The sequence below is a fragment of the Ixodes scapularis genome, unplaced genomic scaffold, assembly GCF_016920785.2.
Source record: "Ixodes scapularis isolate PalLabHiFi unplaced genomic scaffold, ASM1692078v2 PGA_scaffold1__304_contigs__length_218370807, whole genome shotgun sequence".
Classification (NCBI taxonomy): Eukaryota; Metazoa; Arthropoda; class Arachnida; order Ixodida; family Ixodidae; genus Ixodes; species Ixodes scapularis.
Window position 1 is genome coordinate 32,237,490 of NW_024609846.1, and position 20,895 is coordinate 32,258,384.

Below are 20,895 nucleotides of genomic sequence, written 5' to 3' on the forward strand. Positions count from 1 at the left end.
AGCAAAAGCTCGCGCTGCAGAACCCAGGAATCCTGGGTTCAATCCCCACCCCTGCCCGTTTCGATCTGGATGAACATCGCACCGGCGTGCGGTCGCGTATCACAACTGCGTGGTGCACGTTGAAGACCCCAGGCTAGCGGTTGTATCGCACTGGCTAAATTGCTTATCTACAGCTGAGAGACAAGTTGCCCGTTGTGCAAACTTCAGGCTGTATAAACATACACACAAACACAATTCGTTTTATGTTGGGCTTGCCAAGGCTTTGCAAGTGGCGTCGGATGCGCCAACCCGCAATGCATGCGCCTCGCAAGGCTCTTGGAAGCAAATGGCGGTTTGGCAATCGCACGTGTCTCGAAAGTTCGCACAACAGTGGTTGTCGCTACTTCTTAAAAAAAAAAAAAAAAGTTGTGTGAATTTTTTTTTTACTTTGATGTCTCGGCGAGTACTGTCTTTCAAAGTGTCGACGACAGCCCTCTCTCTTGACACCGCGCGAATGCGTGGACAATGCGATGTGCATGCATTCTCTTGGACGAGAGCTGCCCACGCCGCTAAGGGAGGAATTGACGCAGCGGCGCTGTCTAATGCAAATGATCGGAGGAAAATGTAGTCTCCCTGAAGCATTCAATGCCACAGTAACCCGCTTTTGGCTGACGGAATTTTCAGCATTCATGCGTTTGGTGTGTGATATGCTCGTGTTCCATAGCGACAAACACACGCGTGCCAGGCTGTGAATTTGGAAACACTAGTGGTTCGATTGAAGTTTCATTGAAGTGTGGAAGACTGCTGAGAAACCATTACGCCTTTTCCTGGTGGCTATTTTAAACTTCTACAGAGCAAGCAGCAACCAAATGCAGAGAATGGCATTCTACACTGCATTCACAATAAAACGAAAAAAAAGAAAAACAATGTTATGTGACTGGGTCGGATAACAAGGACATTCGATCCACAAGCTTGCTGTATATGTACAGTTTTATTACACACAATGTTCCCACTCAGAGATGGTACAAGTGCATGTGGCCATGCTTTTGAAAGAAGAGGTTGCAACAAGTGCCAAAAAGAATGCCCCAAAACAGAAGCCAACTCCTTCCATATTTGTCGGCTCACCTGGGGCAAGCCCGCTCAAGCGAGTTACGAGGTAAACATTTCACAAGATTCTTCCTGGACCTGCAAGCACCATTATTCTCCATCAAGATGATCAGACCAAGGGCAACAACAAAAGGTGCAATCTTTATAATGGTACTGGAAAATGAGTAATAAGACCCTTAATGCTTGCTGCTTTAACTCTTAGGATTGCTGTGCCCCCTTGGGGGAAATGAGGTCAAAAGTGAAACAGGCTATGGATAACTGGAACTCCAACACAGGTGAAATACAGTTTTAATAAGATAAAGTGGTAAAGGAGATGCAAGAAGACAAAGAATAACAAGAAAAATCGCTTCTCTTCAATGACGGTCCCTACATTTATAAATTCTAGTTCCGCCCTGTTAACGAAGGAAATGTGCTGGGGACCTTAAGTGGTGAAATTAAATTTTACATTTCCTGTAATTACCCTACCCAACCTCCCACCCCAATCCCACATTCCATGAAAAAGGCCATTTCCAGCAGCAGGAAAGAAGAGACTCTGACGGTTAAAAAACTTCTGCATGTTGTGAAAATTTTTTTTAAAAGTTTTTCTTTAGCCCGAACACGAATGTGTTACGAAGCCTTGACGTCTGCAGTTTGCATGGCAGGACGTGGATGCTGTTTAAAACGTAGGTGCCTCTTCTTTACGAACACGGCCGGCGGCAGTTGCGACCAACTTCTAGTGACAGAGACAGTCGAGAAAGTTGTCACCAATAGGCGTTGACATGGGCACAGTCAACTGCACCCTAAGAAAGGGCTCCTTCATCCAAAGCTCCAGAGCCGACAGCAGCAGGCACGAACTGCCTAAAAGTGAGGCTGCCCTTGACGCAGCCGGACAGACTTCCCGGAAATGGTGGCAAACCCATTTTCAGTCGTCCTCGCTGCCTAACTTTGCTGAGTCGTTTTGCTTCTACACCAAGAGCTGCAAACTGCTTTGAAAGGAAGGAATCTAGACAGTCTTCCTTATTCGACTGTCCTTGTCCCAAACCACAATTGACAACTTAACTGTTGTCCCTCACGGTGATAGCCCTAGCTGAAGTTTCGGATGCCATGTCGCACCCATCTGCGATACCTTATTTAACTTTTGTAAGAGTCGCAACTGTCGACTTAATGCAGTCGTCGTCACAGCCGTAGACGTTGCCTCAAGAATAGCTTCTAGTAGTTCTTGTTCCCACCGACCTGTCCGCGACGGCTAAAGCTGCAGCCACGCCATCAGTTGCCGTTAATGAGTCTGGGCGTTCCTGCTGCCGGAAGGCACATACGCGCCGCCGTTCCCCAAATTGCATAAAAAAAAAAAAATTGCTTTTGGCAAACAAAGAAGCGGTCCTCAAGACTGCTTCTCCTTGTCCGGGTGGTCGAGCAACTCGAAGCCATTGCCGTCGCCGGCCTCCGGCTGGTCGGGCTTGGCGTCGTCGTCGCCGGGCGGGCCGTCCTCGTCGGCCGCCTTGACGGGCCCACGGTACTCGTACTGGTAGATGGGCCAGAAGGAGTCCAGGAAGCCCACGTCCTCCGTCAGGTTGGGCAGGAGCCAGAAGTGGTGCCGGCCCAGGGTGACCGCCCAGATCACCACAAACAGGACGTGCCGCACTGCCCCGGGGAGACGTGCATCAGGGAACGCCGCCCCACCACATCTACTTTTTCGAAATTACACCGCACAAATTTCCTAGGAGCCAAAGAGGTCGCACAAGAGATCATTGGAGCGGAGGTCGGCTGTATGCACTAGAGCCACTGAATGAGCTACACTCGAGAGTAAGGACACTTGAGCCATCTCGGCGCTCAAAATCATTGTGGCCAATTATGCGAAGCTTTATCTGAAGTTGCAGGAAACGGGTTTTCATCCTCTAGAAAAGTGAAAATGATCCACGACAGAGCAAACGCTTTGCATTAAGCACCAAGATGCTGTTGTTCTTCTTTATGGCGCAAAGCATTAAGCACCAAGACGGCGGCACCCTCAAGAAAATTGGAGAAGGGAGAGCCGATATTCTAGCTTATTCAGTGGCTCTAATATATACCAGTCGGAAGGGGGCCAATATGAGGTAGAAAGAGAAGACATAACGGCTCACGTCAGCCAACTGAGAAAACCAAGATGGAAGCCAGAACTAGCGTTCGCAGCCGGTGGGAATGCCCCCAAGGGTGACCAAAACAGCCGTTGGCGCCAAATTAGCTCTCCCTTTCGTCCAATAGCGTCTCTCGGTTTTGGTCATCGTTGGGTGCGTGTCCTTCCAAGCCAGAAGTCTCCCCCGACTTCACTTTCCTGGCATCATGCTGCCTTCAGAAGCTTCCTACCTCCATGGGGCCAAGCCCGACCGAGATTCTGTACATCCGTAAATAGTGCAGAAACCAACTAGGCTAGTTGTATTTGTGTTGCATGCCACTACGTCTATACTCGTATATACTTCCGAGCCAAATGAGCCGCAGCGCCGACCCTGCAGACCGGTGTCTGGAGTGTCCCGTGCCCTTTGTCAAGATGGCGGCACAAAGCATTCGATCGGCCGGAACTTTGCAGTCTTGGCAGGAGCACACCAACTTCACCGAAGAGCACAGTGTCCACTCCAGCAATATTTTATGCAACCTCCTCATCAGGAATGTGAACACTACTGGACCTACAGCCAGGAAGCTGTGGATCCTGTTCGCTCCATTAAGACGCAGTGACCTAGATTTCTCGACGCTCATTGTGTATTAGCCTCTGCACTCAAGTCCGTACGAAGGACCCTCCTTCCACCTCCGTTCGACCAGTGCAGAGAAAGAAATGAAAGAAAACTCCGTTTTGGCAGGTTGCAGTAGAGTACAAATTGAAAATCTTTGATTTCTACATTTTAGGGTCTCTGAATTACAGGGTGTAAATATCTTTTCTGCTGCAGAGCCGTACACCCCTGTAAGTAGCATCTCGATTCGGGGATTTACAACGGAAACAAAGGCAACCAACCGGCCGTAACAATGGTGGTAATGTCCCATAGGAGCCGTACAACTCGCCAAATCGTATGAATCGCGGCCGCTCAATTTTTTCACGATTCTCCGCGCTCACATATCCGTAATCAGCCCGAGTTAATAAAGACAGACAACAATGAAAGGGCTCGGGCTGAACGAAAATGAAGCTTCACTTGCCCCCCTGGCTTCAGTAGCATTCAATCTGCTGCAAGCCCACCGAGGAACTAGTATACTATTTTGATACAGTGTAGACCGCATATAACGTATGTCGCGGGAGTCGCGAAAATCCGCACTATAAGCGGTACCACACTATAACCAAAACATCAATTTTTCAGGCCAAAATACATGCCATCAGACAACTTACCTTTGTAAAAGAATTTATTTTATGTTAGATGAAAAATAAAGCTTAGTTTGAGGAAAGTCTTTATTTCACCAGACTAGTACACTTCTCTCTCAAGTGTGTCACTCATTTTGAAACAAATGAGCGGCTTTTGCCTGGCGCAGCTGGCGCAGCCTCTTAGCGGCGTCGCGGGTTGCGGACGGATGTTGCGAACGTTCAGGATTGCTAACCCTAATCACTTTTCTCCGGAGATGAAAACGCGTGAAAATTCGCATCCTTCATACGGTACGCGCCAGTAATACCTTGCACTTGAGCACACGCATGAAATGCGCCAAATAAGAAATCCGGGCGATGTTCGAGGACACAAATGCTGAGAAATCACTGTAGTCGAAGTAAACAAACACGACGACACGGGCGTTTCTGCCGACTTGAGAGCGCCGCCACGACATCGTCGCTCGAGTAGGTGGATCTTCTCTTCTAATACGTGCCGGGTTATCATAGCGACACACGACGAAAATTCACAGTCAAGGATAGCGCTTTTACGCGGAACGATGAGATGCACGCCGTCTACGACGACGATCACAACGTTGATCACAACCGACGCCTTGTTCGCGGATAGAAGCAGCCGGCCCGCGACGGCCATGCAACGCGCGCGAACACTTCTCCTGTCGTTGCGGTTGTTGGTTTCCAACGCAGTGGAGGGACGCACGCACGTGAACGACACGTGCGTGCGTCCCTCCGTCGCTAGGGCAACTGAAGCCTCTCTCTTCGCTTCTCCCGCTTCTTCGAGCACCCTCCTTGCCCCGCGAGTGCCGCTTGCGCAACGCTTGCGGCTCGCGCCGTCAGCGCCGTTATCTAGTGTCGCACAGGCAAGCGTGCTCGCTGCTCCGGTCGTCGGCGCGGTTGGCGGGCTGTGCCAGAAACCGCACTATAACCGGTATTTCCCGTCGCGCGCCTGCGTTTTAAGCGGTATGTAATTACATGGAGTTCTATGGGAGGCGAACCGGTGGTTTAAAAAAACCGCGTTATACCCGGTCCTGCACTATAAGCGGTTACGTTGTAAGTGGTCTATACTGTAGTCTACTTTGGCACAAAGCCTAGCCTTAACGACTGCAGCTCAAGAAGCGCAGGTGCAAAGAACTAAAGGCCCATTCACACTATCGCGTTTGCTTAGGACCAAGTTCTCGCAATCTCTTACCACGAGAGAATACACTGGCATACCGACGCCACCTATCAGGTGGCCCTGGAACCACATTTCACTAGAGCTAAGGTTTTGCGGTACTTGGGGGATGAAATGTACATACTTTCTAGAGGTCGTTCATAACGCTGTTGAAGGTTTTTCGAGCCAAGAGAGAAAGAATAGGACCCTACAGAAGCTGCCTCCGCAGCTACCCAATAGACGGGGCCAGTCTGTTCTCTCTTTGTAAAAGGTGGCAAACGGTGGTAAGCAGTCGCGAGTGTGTGGCCTCGAGAGGAGACGGGCGAGCAGGGAGGCGCCACTCACAGAAGGCCAGGGAGATGATGATGCCCAGCAGGAAGGCCGTGACGATGCTCAGGTAGTACACGTAGTCCCGCACCGTCCGGGGCCACAGCGGGAACAGGCAGACGGCCACGGCACCCACCACTGCGACGGGAGCCACGGGTTGGCACTCCTGCCCCCGACGTCTATGCGCGCCCATGTCTTTACCCAAAGACAACCTATTTGCCGATCAAGATCTCACCTCTTCCAGAAAAAACAGAATCTCAAGACTATGTGGCTCAAACCTTTCTTTGAAAGAACTCTGAATAACTGGGAAGTAATAAACCTCCCGAGGCAAATTTCCGTCGCTAAATATATGATTGAATTGATACAACACAAATGTATAAAGAACTCTCAGAATTATCGAAAATATGCAGACTTAAAGAGATGTCATGCCGCGTGGCTCTCATGGCCGCCTCTCGCGGCTGCAGGTCTTAGAATATTCTAATTTTTGCCTTGTGATTCCGCGGCGGAATCGTAACGGAGGGAGGTGTGTTTTCTATACTTTGTGACAAGATGAACAATGTAAAAAGTAGAAAATGACAATTCTTTCAATGTTAAAATCGTTGCACAGCTCCTTTAAAGGGCAACTCCGCTTCATTTTTGATATTTAGAAAACTATGTAGCCCTCTTCAGTATCATATAGGAAGACCCCATGTCAAATATTACGATCTAATTCCGTTTATATATTTAATAAACTGGCCAGCAAACCTTCAAGCGAGCCAAGTCGCCGAAATCTGCCAACTCTAGCGTGCGGCGTGAGGCGCAATCACCAGCGCAGTCAAGGTCACGGAGATGGAGCGGCCAACGTTGAGCCACTACGTCAGAGGCATGCATACGTCATTCTCACGTTTTGTTTGTTTTTACTTCTCAGAGCGAAATTGAACGATGACGTCATGAGTTTCTCCTCCCGGTGTTGGCTGACCGGGCTTTCACGTGATCACCGTAACACGGATGCGCCTGGGATGCGCTGCCCTGCGCGCTTATCGGTCTGTTTCTCCGCTCCTTTTCTCCTCTTTCGTCTTCTCCCCTTTCCCCTCGCCCCCGGGCCATCACCGCACACGCCATGCAAAGCAACCTGCCCGCGTCCAATAAAAAAAAAAAAAAAAAAAAGACCTCGCTCGGTTTCTTGCTCCCTCCCGAACGTCACAAGACCACGTGGTTCGACGTGACGTGCCATGACTCTGACGACCCGAGACCAATGTTGCCTGACGCAACCGAAGTTTCAGTTTCGGTATCTGCTGATGTTTAAATTAGGATTACACAAATAATATTCCACATTTCGCGAATCCGAAGATGTAGAGTTGTTTAGTAGTGCTTTGTGAATGTGAATCACGTGGAAGCCTAAATTTTTCGGAATTGAGCGGAGTTGCCCTTTAAGGTCAGGTTTTACCCATCAATGAGGACCTAAAAAGTTAAAATGAATGAATAAGCTCATGAAATAGTATAACAATCAAAACAGTGTTTTGATCGTTACATATTCAGTTCCAACTAACCTTTTTTATTCTATACCGCCCGATTAAAGATACACTCGTAGACAGCACACAACTCTGCAATCCTAAACTCGCACAACATAACACACAAACACATCTCCACTTCTTCGCCTGAGATGCTGCCCTTGTCTAGACAGCCCTCACACAATGGGTTCTCAAACTGGACTCCAAGAAACCCAAAGGTTCCCCAGAGTACACCCAGGGGTTCCTCTCAAATTTCCTCTCTGCCTTTAGCAAGAAAATATTATTTAGCTTGCAAAGTACAAAGGCTAAAGTAGTTGAAGTAGACAGACAAGAGTTTAGCCTTTATGCCTAGCATTTTTCCTCATTTGGAATATATGAGAACACGCCCATGAATTACTGCTTAGAGGGCTCGTACGTTTCTGCAACGCTTTGCAAGATCAATGCTGAGAGTGGGAAGGGTTTTGAGATTTGGGAACCCACGCAACAAGGAAGCCCACTCACCCAGCAATGTCCCCACGATCCATGCCTTGAGAGGAACCGGGTCGTAGATCCACACAAAGGGCTGTCGGGAAGAAAAACAGACACTCGTACAAACTGTGCTTTCGAGACACTCTCGTCTGTGTAACCTGGGAGGCCGAAATCGCAGCCAATTCAAGTCCCTTCGAGGACTTCGCCGAGACCTCGGAGACAAGCTTGCTCCTTTACTGAGCAACGGTGTGCTCTCTCAGAGCCTGCTGCTTAGTGCCAGCTGGAGACTGTACCTTGAGCAACTCCGGGTGCCGCAGCACCGGTCGCTCGTAACGAAGACGACGCAGACGGGGAATCGACTCTTTGTGGCACCTGCGCTTCACTGCCACAGTGCCAACAGAACAAACGGCCGAGGCAAATTCTGCCCTCTTTTTCTCTCAGGTTCCAGCTCTGATGCAGAAAAGCTAGATTTATCCAAAAGACCTAGTGCATGCGCCAACTCATGCTTGCACCGGCAAACATACTATAAGAGCGTGTCTACAGCAGTTAAAAAAAAAACAGTATTAGCCGATCGTTTTCAGATGTCTCGATCTCGAAAAGATGGTGACAGAATGTCGCACTCTCAAGGTACTACCGCCTGCGGACCTTGGCAAAACACACTGCAGAAAATCAAAGCAGCCCAAAAAACAAAAGGAACATAAAGAATTACTTGCATCACACCCCCTGCCTCGCTCTTTCTGAATTCACTGTAATAGAGCCGAGTTGTATGCGCACATGGTTGCACTTGAAAGACAATGGCGCAAAAAAGCGAGGACTTTGTAGTCCACTCTCTGCTCGCCACTCAATAGAACAGCGAGAGTGGGAACTTGCCTCATTGGCGTCAACGAAGAACTGCTCCAGGTGCATGTCCAGCTTCAGCCTCTTCGTCTTTTCCTCAACATCCTACAATACAGAAAAAAATTATACAAGCTCGATCATGATCATAAAGACTGGTAAGCACAGAATGCGCGATAGGCCTTCCAGGGAAGGAGAGAAGGGCATCTGAATGGCAGCGCATAACGAAGATTGGCTCTCAGTTCTGACATGCGCCGTGAGATGGCGCAACACGACAAGAAAGGCCGCGAAGCGCGCGAGTGACTTCGCTTTTGCATGATCGGACCCCCGACCCTAAATAGCTCAGTCGGTAAAGCACTTGGCTCACAATCTCAAGGCGAGTTCCAGTCGTGTCAAGAGACTCGAGCCTTTTGATAAGGTTCCTTTGGGAGTAACACTTTTCGGTGTCGGTTTTTCGTTACAGCCAAACCTTATTGAACTCCATGGAAATTGGCTGATTAAAAATCTGTTCCGCTCAGCAAAAAAGCTGAAAACAGAAATAGATATTGCAGGTGTGAACAAACAGACTTTTTCAAAGTGCCATAAAAGAAAACCATTTAGGTGAAAAGCCAAAAAAAAAAAAAAAAAAAGGGAGGAGTAACTTTTTTGATTGTTTTCTTTTTAGTTGGTGGCTATAGCAAATCCCACTTGTGAAGCAATTGCGCAATATGTTCCCGTATTGTGAGTTGCCATTCGTAAAACGAGATCCTTATGTAATATGCGTATGATGGCCAAAGCTGACAAAATGCAAGTTGCATTTTTTTTCCTATATGAACTTGGGGGGAAAGGGGGGGGGAGAGAGTTTACCAGAGAGCAGCAAGCCTCACGCTCGTGAGCAGCGGTTTGGCCACTCCTGAGCTATATCAAGGGCTCTTAAACCAGCTTCCTCAAAACCTTCCACCAGTGTATCCTCATAGAATGACTGAGCTCTCAAATTTCCTCGACCGTCCTTACCCTTAAAAGGAGACGTATGCTTTGTGCACTCTTCCTCACTCCCTTCTTTTGCATATTTTCTTTGCCTTCAACTTGCTCCTACACAGCTCCCCTCACAGGAGAGGAAGGCACTAAGAGGATCATCTTACCTGCAGAAAACCAAGGTTGTACGTCGACCTTTAACCCTTCGGTCGAGTTTTTTCCCCAACCAATGTTTCCCAGCAGTTGGGTTTTGTTTGGAATGGTATAGCATAAAGGAAAAGTCAATGTGCAGGTTACTTTGTAACTATCTAGCAGAAACATGTCCAGGGTTCGTAGGCTGTTTAAGTTTAGGTGCATCAAATGTAAATATTGAAGGCGAAAAATTGTCGCCTTTCTTACAGTTAATTGGTTTCATTTTGGTGCATCCGGTTCCCCAAGATTTCGGCAGTTTCAGATTCTAAACCGGAGGTACTTTACAGAGCTTCGCTATCGGATGGTAAGCTATCATCTTCTGAGTTCAATTTTGAAAAGCGCAGAAGGCTAATGCGGAAGAGCCGGTGCTCCAATTGCCACTTCAGCCAGCAGCCGACATTCGAATCGACCATCTCCCGTGTGTCATGCGCGTTGAGCTTCTGACTTTATAGCTATGTATAGCCTCAGCGAAGTGGAACACCGTGCAAATATAATGTCTATAGTCCCCAAATACATAACAAATACCAGCACCTACCATAATGTGTGTGGTTTCGCATCTAGGCGGGCACTTTCAAATGTGTAATCGCGGCTGTACATGTAAGCCGACAACCATCAAAGGCATAAGGGACAACTCCAACTCCGGTCAATATTCTTGAATTTGGGATTATGACTGTTCTCAGCTAAAGCAGAGTGTTTAAAATACAAGGTATACTTTTTCTTTCTTCTCGATATTATGTGTACTTTTATAAATATCAGGGCTCAAGGTTTGGTTGCGGGCACCGACGACAAAATTGAAACTATCTGCTAGAGGGATGGCAACACTGATCATCAGCCGTATGGCCGCGACGTGACATCACAAGAGTGCTGCGGTACGCGGGTACAACCAATGAACCGCAGCTCCACTGCGGCGTGACGTCACAAGGATATTGCGCCAGTGTTCCTTGACTAAAAGCTTGCCGTCTGTTAAAGAACAGCTGGTCGCATTTTTAAAATCGGTTTTAGTGGAGTACGCAGCTTCACTCTGAAGTAATATTTCGGCACTGATGACATTTTGTGCCACTAAACCGATACCAGTCATTTATTTTGGTTTCGTTTTCGACTGGAGTTAACCTTTAAGCATGCATTTTTCCACTTTAAGCACCGTTTTAGAAGATCTGAGCCACCCATTTATGAATATAGCTAAGAGCCAAACATAATTGTTGACAAGGTCTGTCGGCTTCTGCACTGCTTTACTGCGTCAACACCAAGACCTCGAGATCGAAGAGTTTGAGAACCCCCGAGGAAGGGACATTTCCTCTTACAACTTATTATTGTTGCTAGACTTTTCTTTTTTTATACGGATATGACACAAGGGGTAGATTACTATTCCCTCGACCATTAATGCAGTTCACAAAATTGCCAAGTAGTAACGTGGATAGTTGATCTAATTTTCCCCTGATCCCATACAAAAATTTCCAAGAGCAGCCCAGATATGTGATTGTCACGGGCCCTTTTGAGGCAGCTAAAAATACATTCTGGAGCAGTCGGCCAAGCTGGCCTACTGCGCCTAACCCACTGCCCTTCCTCCCCTCAGTAACCAATAGCTAAAAGTCAAGGGCTGCACCCCCCCCCTCTTTCTTTTTACTCACTCCTAATAAAACACATTGAACAGATAAAAAAATCCCAGCTAGTCCTGTGTTAATCTACAGTCCAGTCACAGCGATAGCTACGTCACAGCAAGCGTTGGTGTCACATTAACGCACCGTGGGTTGAGTGAACAAAAGCATCCCATTTTGTTCCAATGCTTTTGTTTCTTTTTGTTTTGAAACGTGTCCTGGCACACTACAGTGCCAGGAGACACGCCTGGTACGCACAATGACAGCGCTACGATGTCATTTTGTTTTCGGCTATTTTCCTTTCCAGAGAGCGCATGCAGTAAGCATCGGGCACTACAAAAGCCCTACGGATGGAGCAGGTTGTTTGCGCTGTAGTGTAGCACAGAGGCAACACGTCCGCCTTGCACGCAGCGGACCCAGGTTCAACTTCCGCAGGCGGCGGCCAATCTTTTTTATGGATTTGGCAACACCGACGACGGACGCCTTGCAACGTCAACTACAACATCAACAGCGGATGTCGTTTCCAGTGGTGGGAAGATCCCCATAAAAAGCTATCGCTGTAAAAAAAAGATGGTTTGTCCGGTTATGGTGTCTATTGTATTTAGCCATGCAATGGCCTACGAGCACGTCCCTTGTGGACCACAGCCACCATCTGCTGGCTGGTGCACCAATACTGTGTGTCGCTTGTAGACAAACACCGTACGTAAAAAAAATGAGCATAATCTTTTTAATTTCTGTCGAGGTAAGTTAATTCTTCCAGAGCCTCAGAGCTGCTCGGCAGGTAGTGGTGCGATACATTTGGAAACTGATTTGTGCGTCCCCATTTCACCGGGTGCAGGTGACGCCATCTTCCAAAGCGTACCGATTCCCGAAACAAAAGAGCTGTAGGGTTTCCACAGCAACGACGACGACGACACTTGCAATCACGAGCAGGAACAGTGGCTCGGCAAACGAATATTACAGCCAGATACAACATAAGAAAGACAGTGCGAGGGGAAAAGGGCGAAAACTAGGGAAGCTGAAGTGGAGAGGAGCGACCTCCTTTCCAGAACAGCTTTTTTTGGTGTGCACCCTTTTTCTCCTTACATTGTATCTGACTATAACCTCTTTTTTACACTAATGCTAAAGAAGAAAGCAATACTATTGTGCAACTATTTTTGCAAAATATTTTGCAGTAGCAAGCTATTACTACATAAGCAACACAGATCCAAAAGTGTTTTTTTTATGATTTTTTTTTTTTTTTTTTCACAGAGTGCTTTTGAGTGGTTGATTACTAGAAAGCTAGAAAAGCTCGATGAGCCCAGCGCCAGCCAGTTTCTCACCTTGCGGTCGTCGGAGTCCTTGGCCCCCTCGTCCCCGTCGGCCCTGGCTCTCCTTTCCCGGGCCGCCTTGGGCGTGCCTCCGTCCCCCTCCTCGTCCTTCTTCTTCTTTGTCTTGGTCACTATGATCTTCTTGGCCCGGTGGAAGAACTTGTGCTGCAGCAGCCTGCACACACGGGGAGAAAGCACCGTCCCTGCTCAAAACAAGACGGAGGGGCTTGTCCGAGCTGGCCTACGTGCACCACCAACGGACAAACGTTTGCCAGTTCGGGCATCGAGCTTAATGCGGCAGTTGGCGACGGGCTGGGTTAGCCGAAAGTTTCAAATCGCTACGTGTCGTAATTCCAGTCCGTCGTCAGATGCAGCCAGAATCCAGGCGTCACCGACGGTTAATTTCCTTTTACGAAATCGTCAGTCATCTCCCGGCTTTCCCAACAAATGTTGCCAACCATTCGCAAAAAGTGCTGCATATGTGGACTAAACGGAATTGTGCATGATATGTTTGAGCCACTGTTGTTGCTTTCTGTTGCAGACAGGTCAGGCAAAATAGGAATACAGTAAAACTTCACTTGAACGAACGCTGCTTCAACAAACTATTCAGATAAGCGAATTTTAGGGAAATCCCGCGCCGAAACGTAATTGTATTCAATGAAAACAAGTTTCAGTTAAACAAACATTTTCAGCGGTACTTGGGGCAACCTCCTCACTTAGTGAAGTACACGGCATTATTTTTGCCTGAAACTTTGTTCAGAACTACACCCGACCATGACCTCGGTAAATAAACTAAATAAATGCCGACCGCCATGTTGGCTTTAAGTAAAATGGCATCCAGATAAGCTGAATGGGACATGCGTGTCAAAAAATAAATTTTACGCAAAAAAATATTTTTTTCTAGCAATATTGATGGTGAGGGATTTACTGGAAATTCTGCATGCAAAGCCCATGACACCACGGGTTATTCCGGAATGACCATGTCAGTCATGAAGGTGAAGCCAATCCACCTCTCCTCCACGCGTCCAAAATGCAGACAGAAAACAGGTGAAAAGGAGGTGACTGCGGACTAATACCCCTGTCAGACGGCGTTCTAAAGATCCTTTTCACTAAGCTCCTTTATAAAATCGGCGAACCAGCGCACGCCGTAACGCACGTGCGCACTCCACATCGCGAGCCGATTTTATAAAGGAGCTTAGTGAAAAGGATCTTTAGAATGCCGTCTGACAGAGGTATAAGTTCCGTCTCACGTTGTCAATATTGGTCAAAAAAGTTTTTTTTTTTTTTTATGTGTAAATTTAATTTTTTGACACGTGCATTTTAACTAGACTGCTAAAAAAGAATGAAGGGAGAACTAGACAGGATGCAGCGTAACTTTCAACTAAATTGTTTATTTGGAAGACAAATTTAAAAAAATAAAATAAAATATAAAAGCAGGCACACTTGGCAGAACACCAAAGAAATTGTCTAAAAACACACCCCCCTCAAATGCCAGCATCATTGGTTTATCAAATAGTAGAATTCTTTATCAGTCAAGGACAAAAAGGGAGCCGCTTATACAAGTATTGTCGTGGTGGGGCCTAATCAGGAAGGCTTCGTGAATTTCTCTTGCCGTTTTTGTTTTGTAATGGCCCATGACACAGGTGTCACCAAAGATGGGGCTGCACTTTTCAGAGTTGGGCCCGCATCGCAACGGTCACAGTGGACCGCTAAGTGGCCAGACGGGGACTGCGATTGCGGGCCCAACTCTGAAAAGTGCAGCCCCATCTTTGGTGACACCTGTGTCATGGGCCATTACGAAACAAAAACGGCAAGAGAAATTCACGAAGCCTTCCTGATTAGGTAGCACCACGACAATACTTGTATAAGCGCTCCCCCTTTGTCCTTGACTGATAAAGAATTCTACTATTTGACGAACCAATGACGTTGGCATTTGGTGTTCTGCCAAGTGTGCCTGCTTTTATATTTTATTTTATTTTTTTAAATTCTTTCTTCCAAATAAGCAATTCAGTTGAAAGTTACGCCGCGTCCTGTCTAGTTCTCCCTTCGTTTGTTGTCCCTGTTGTTTTGGCGTATTACCCCATGATGCAAAACCAACTAGCCCCTTTTTTTTATTTTCAGGTGTCCTTTAAGAGGTTGTAAGGCACACATGGTCACAAGCAGCTGCAAATGTGTGAACCAGCCTTTAGTCACACGAATGCAACCACGTAAGCAATACACCTGTGAAGATCCCGGCACTTTGGATTAAGATGCCAGCGGCTCGGAAATTGTTTGACAGCGCAAAGGCAAGAGATGCCTGAAGGCCTACTCACAGGTCCATGTAGTCCACGACAGACTCCCTGGTGGTGAAGAGCTGCTCGTATTTGGGCTTGCCAGTTGCCCAGGGGGACTCCAGGAGGCAGTCCACGGCCTTGGCAGCTGAAACCCCACACTGCTCAGAACGCCCATGGTACCGGTCTTCAAGGGCTGTTTCAAACTAGACTCGAGACAGCCCAGTTTCTCTGGTCTCCGGGGAGACTGGGCTCCAGGGAGATAAATTTCGCCTGGTGGCGTTTGCCTTGGGCATGCCGTCAGAACAATGACTGTTGCGCCGCACGCAGAGCTAACGCACCACCAGGTGAAGTCGGTCAGTTGTTCGCCGCATTTTCGCTCTATGGTGTCAGAGTTTTACTATATACGTTGCACAAAATAACTCTCGTCTGTTTGTAACAATGTCACGGAAACTGTTACGCATGGACTCGTGTTTGGGAGAAACCATAATTTTCGGCGACAATTCAGATTTGTTTGGAGAACCCTTCCTCTTCTTTAATGTACTTAGTGACACAATCTGGATGTCTTTCTTTGCAGCTGTTCAATACTGCACTTTGCTCAAAGAAGATAATAAAGAGACCGTTGAAAAGCAGATGATACTCGTCTTCCACATGCGATTATCGCGTCTGGATAGCACCAAGATTACACGTCGTATTATGAAGTAGCTGCAGTTTCATTTCCTGCCCCTCTACATCCAGCCTCTGGCTAGTGTGACTCAGGCACGTAGCCAGGATTTTGATTCAGAGAGGGGGGGGGGGAGGGGGCACGCCCATGACAAAATGCAGTATGAGGTGGAGGAAGGAGAGGAGGACCCCTGCAAAATTAAAGATTTCGGAGGGAGCCCGGGTTCCCGGGTAGTGTCTGGTGTGACTAAATGGATAATCCTACGCCAAGAGGTAACCCTTGTCTGTTTTGTTGAGGACTCAGGCTGCCTGGTCAAGGAAGAAATGGGGAGCCAAGGAAAAGGAATGTGACCCTTAATAACATACATTTTACAAAATTCATAGCATGTAAACAAAAATTTACTCTTGTTTCATATTTAAGAGTGAGAAGTGCTTATTTTCAATACTAATGCAAAATGGTGTCGTCACGTACTAGGGGACGGAGGTGTAAAGTGGTTAATGCAAAGTGCCGTCAGGGTCGGCGTCGTGGATGCCACTGATGACAGCCACAACTGCTCGGTGACCGATAAGGTATGTGAGCAAGGCGAGACACTGGATGCTCGGTAAAGTAAGTGGGCCAACTGACCACCAACCTCTCGTTGGTGGTCAGTGTGGGCGCGACGCTGGTCGCAAGTGGTGGAAGCCAGCCGTTTTCTCCGCACTCGCTCCTGGGACGGATTACGATTGTAATGGCTGCACCACTAGGTGCACCACTAGGAAGCGTCTGCGGCAGTGACAACCCAAGTGGAGGCACAGGTTTTCTCGGTGTTGATGAGCAGTGTCGACGTTCAGCAAAGAGGGGGACAGACGCAGAAAAAGGAGGCGAAGCTTTACGGGCAAGGTGGGTGCAAGAAGACAAGTTTTGGCAGAACACACTTTGTTTCGAGTTGGGTTTGAGAAGTAGAGAAGTTACATTAAAATCAAGTGCGGTGGAAGTTTCTGAAACCCCAACATTTTGTGTAGCAACTAGATGCTGCCAAAGTGGGATTTCGTATAATGCGAGGAATGTCTGAAAACGCTTGTTTTGAAGTTATCAAGAGCAGACGACAGGGGAAGACACCTCCTCGTCGTCGCGCCATTATTGGGGGTCGCTGAGGATCTCCTCTCTTCCCTCTTCGTGCAGCATGGCCAGTAAGAATGCCCGGCTACTCTCTCCTCGCGCCATGAGGGCAGAAATGAAGGATTTTCACATCTTTGCTGAAATGACTGACTATGAACGCCGACACTGAAACCCCCGCAAAATGTCACCCCATAAGGCTGTCACTTTAAAAGATAGTTTCACGGTACCTTCAATTCCACTAGTGCATTAATTTGCATGTGCCACAACAATGAGGCAACTAGACCATCGTTTGTACTAGGCAATTATATGACTGGAGCAGACTAGACAGGAATAAGGCCCCCTTCATTTTACTGATAGCAAGTGCCTTCCAGACTGCAACAGTCCTTGACTTCGACTGGCTAAATCCTCACCGTTGAAGTATTCCACCTTGTGGCTGAGCAACGTGGTCTTCTTAACTGGCAGCTTGTCTCTGAGATAGCGTGCCACGTCATACTCCACCTTGGATGGCTTTTCTGCCAGGCCTGCATCTGCCTGGAAAACGATAGAAGTGTAAAACCAGTTTACGCCATTTCGTCATTCTCATCGACCCTTATTTGGAAAAACTGTTCATGGGACTTACAGAGCACGACAGTCATCACAAACGAGCAATAGTTGATTTTCCCATATCTTTCTCAAAACTCAAAGATTGTTGTCAAAACGGGACGAAATGTGCACATCCAGATGGTTGCACACTTGGGCAGTAAAATTCGGCCTCTGTCACTACTCTCTACAAATAAAAAATGTGAGAAAGTGCCAATCTGCTAATTGTATCGTGCAGTGTGTGTGAACCTCTGAAATAAATGTACTAACATTTGTGAGTGACAGATCCCACACAACTGTCAGTTCGGTCTAAACCAGGTAGATAAACAAAATAAATAAAGATTGATCAAAGCAACCGAAAAACACTAACTCTACACGTTCCAAAACCAAATACTAAACAGCATAAAAAAAAGTATAGATCAGAGGTGACAAGAAGGTAATTTCTTGTACCCTCGTTACTTTGTTAAAACCTTTTCACAACGGTTGGAAGCACTAGAAATTCAGGGGAGCAACTTTCTGCATGTCTTGGTTTTTATTCTTTCATGTAATGGGTGCACCAAAGGGTATGTTTGTTTTGACCAAGCAAAGCATCCCTGAATCTTGTGTACATGCCTCAAGTGACTGGAGAGGACAAAATGCTGCATTTGTTCACCCTGTCTAGTAAGCACAGAAGGCGACACAGGCACCTTTCAGCAAAGCCACAAAGCTTCAGTTGAGACAGAGTCAAAGCTGCCTGTGGGCACTATGAACGAAGCAATATTTTGGAACATTCCTTTCTTGATACCGCATGTACTCCATACCAAGTCTCGCTTGTCTTCAAAATACATTTCAATCTGCTATCTAGCCAAAATGTTATGATCTATCGCAAACAGGTTTTCACCACAGAAACCGAAACAGTCTGTGTACATTCCCGAGATGCTCCCACCGTGAGCTGCCTGGGTGTCCTTCGCTCAAAAAGAAAATGAGCGAGGTTTCTCTATAGACAGTCTCAAACGAGGTGCACAAGGACAAAGAGATCTTGGCTCATTTTGTTTTGAGCTAGCCGGCCCTGCACAAGGAGGGTCTAACAATCAACGAGACATTGAGTGAATTATTATTAAACACTTAATCTAGATGAGTTCAGAAGCATCATCACTGAAGACAGCTTTACTCCATATACCATAGGCAAAATAAGCAAAATCCAGACACTGAATCCCCAGGTACCACGGGACGCGGACGTGTAAAACACCAGCTACTAAGGAAATATCGGTTGTTTACGAACTTGCCAGCTTAGACTTGCCAGTTTAGAACGCGCTCAGCCAGCTCGGCAGAGTGCCAAATTTCTTCTTCGTTGACTCCAAAAGCATCAAACGCAACGTGGACAAAAAAACAAAGGAAAGAAAATAAAAAAAAGAAACGATACGCAAGCTAAGACGCGCTCCATGTACTGCTCGGACGAAGAGAAGCTGGCCCGCGCTGTGTCATGTGCAGAAATAAGGGTATTGTTCCGGAAACAAAACGCTAACCACGCGGTATGCGCGCTTCGCCGAAGACGACGTGGATCTGTCGGATTCGCGAGACAGAAGCAATGACCGAATATGGAAAGAAGCTCTGGCTTCGGGGTTCCGACTCTTAGGAAACAGACACGTACTTTGCTGTCAAGTAATGGGGAAGAGAAAAAAAAACAAAAAAAAAAACACACACACACACAAATGAGAGTAATTGTGAATTACGCTCGTTCCAAACTAACGAGCACACCGTACGAAAGGGGGAGCCGAATTTCCCAAGGCCTGCGTCTAACGACATGGCAAAGCAAAAATAGCGAAAAATAAAAACGACACAACCCGATGCTGCCGGCCAAATGGAAATTTGATCGGCTCCGGGCTGACACGTCGGTATAGAGCCGGCACTTTTGATATGACGGTGCAAGAGAAAAGCACAGGGACAGAGTTTCTTGAAACAGACCACACCGGCGATGGGAGAGCGACGAACATGACAAAGGTTCGTCCGCGCGAGTCGTAGGGCAACGGAGTCCACAAAACCGTGACCACCGTGTCAAAAGTTCGACTGCCAAGCTGTCATGCCAACGAGTCACGTTGAAGCATTATGCCCTGCGAAATTACGAGCACCAAAATCGCGCGTTGGGCTCAGTTGGTATCCGCTGGCGGTATTGAGTTACTATCCGAGTGTTGGCTCCAAGAATGACTAATAAGCTGTGGAATACTTACATCTTTTTCACGCTTCTTGCGGCTCTTTTTCCGTTCCACCTGCGACATTTTAGATTCGTGACTGAACGAATAGAAAGACAGAAGGCGTTGGCGGTAGTTGGCGGCAAGCAACGGTGGTAACTGGCGCTATCTATTGACGTCAAAATCAAACTAAAGGTGGCGCAACCGTCGCGCTATCATCATTATCATCAAAGCGGGGAATTGATCATATTTTCCACCATTTTCATGATAATGATAATGATTATCATCATTATCATCAAAGATAGAAGCATGGCCACCGTGGCCACCCCTCGGGCTCTCCTCGTTCGCGCGCCGCGAGACGGTGCAGATTCTTGCATTTATTTTGTCGCATAGTATCGGTGGGAAAACAATTTTGTTTTCCCACCGATACTATGCGACAAATTTGTTTTCCCACCGAACGTGTTACCAGCGTGTTACGCTGGTAACACGTTCGTGCTTCAATGAAGATCGAATCGTGTTACCAGCGTACGACGTAAATTTAAATAATCGCTCGTGTGGATGCGTAGTATGCTCTAGGCAGACGTTAGGAAACATAGATCACCACGACGGATGCCTGTCTCCGGGGGAACTGCACTATTTATGTTCAATATTTGTTTCTTTTAAAATAAGTTTATCGGTTCGCCAGCGTGGGAATTCAACAAAACAATGAATTCCAACCCGGATAACATAATACGGACACTGTGGACTGAAATCGCAGGAATTATGCATTTTTGCTTTTGCAACTTTTAGCTTTTGCAGTAATATAAATATTTAACATGAAGAGAATTTAGTGCTGTATCAGTCCACTGCAGCCAATGTTTCCCTTTATTGTGCCATGGTGTGGGTAAGTTTTTCGGAGTCGGAACAATTATACTTCGTTGCTACGAGGAGAGAGTGCCTCTTCTAGTTACGATCCGGAAACTTCGTTGGCAGGACAAGTGAAACAAACTTATAATATATGAAGATGTGGGGAGGGATATGAAGGGAAAGAGATGCCAGAGGAAACGAGGGGAACGACGTTTCGACCAGTCGGACCGTTTGGTCGAAACGTCGTTCACCTCCTTTCCTCTGGCACATTCCTTTCCCTTCATATCCGTACCAATATCCAAACAAACGGGTGTAACCGAGCAACGCAGTAGCATGAGTGTTATTAGATGTTTTTCTCGGTAGTGCGAGTTCACCCGCTTCAGTTTTTTTGGTGAGGGTTGTGGATGTCAAAAGGCAAACATTATAAATTTCTGGCTAAATAATCTTCTATTCAAACATAGTAGACTCTGCAGCTCCAACAAATGACCCGCACCATGACGCCCTCACCTAACGCATATCGGGACTGGGCAGTTTATCGATTAACCTTCAGATTA

At 47.1% G+C, this 20,895-nt stretch overlaps 1 protein-coding gene across 1 annotated transcript; it reads right to left on the bottom strand.

Moving 5' to 3' along the window:
* Window positions 1-951: 951 nt before the first annotated feature.
* Window positions 952-19,669, bottom strand: LOC8031195 (translocation protein SEC62). The gene is made up of 8 exons (XM_029975487.3): window positions 19,535-19,669; window positions 17,159-17,279; window positions 15,029-15,134; window positions 12,729-12,891; window positions 8,702-8,773; window positions 7,865-7,925; window positions 5,892-6,011; window positions 952-2,706 (listed from the first exon to the last, which is right to left on the bottom strand). The coding sequence occupies exons 1-8, from the start codon at window positions 19,580-19,582 to the stop codon at window positions 2,447-2,449; spliced, it is 951 nt and encodes a 316-aa protein (XP_029831347.2). The 5' UTR covers window positions 19,583-19,669; the 3' UTR covers window positions 952-2,446.
* Between the last annotated feature and the right edge of the window lie 1,226 nt (window positions 19,670-20,895).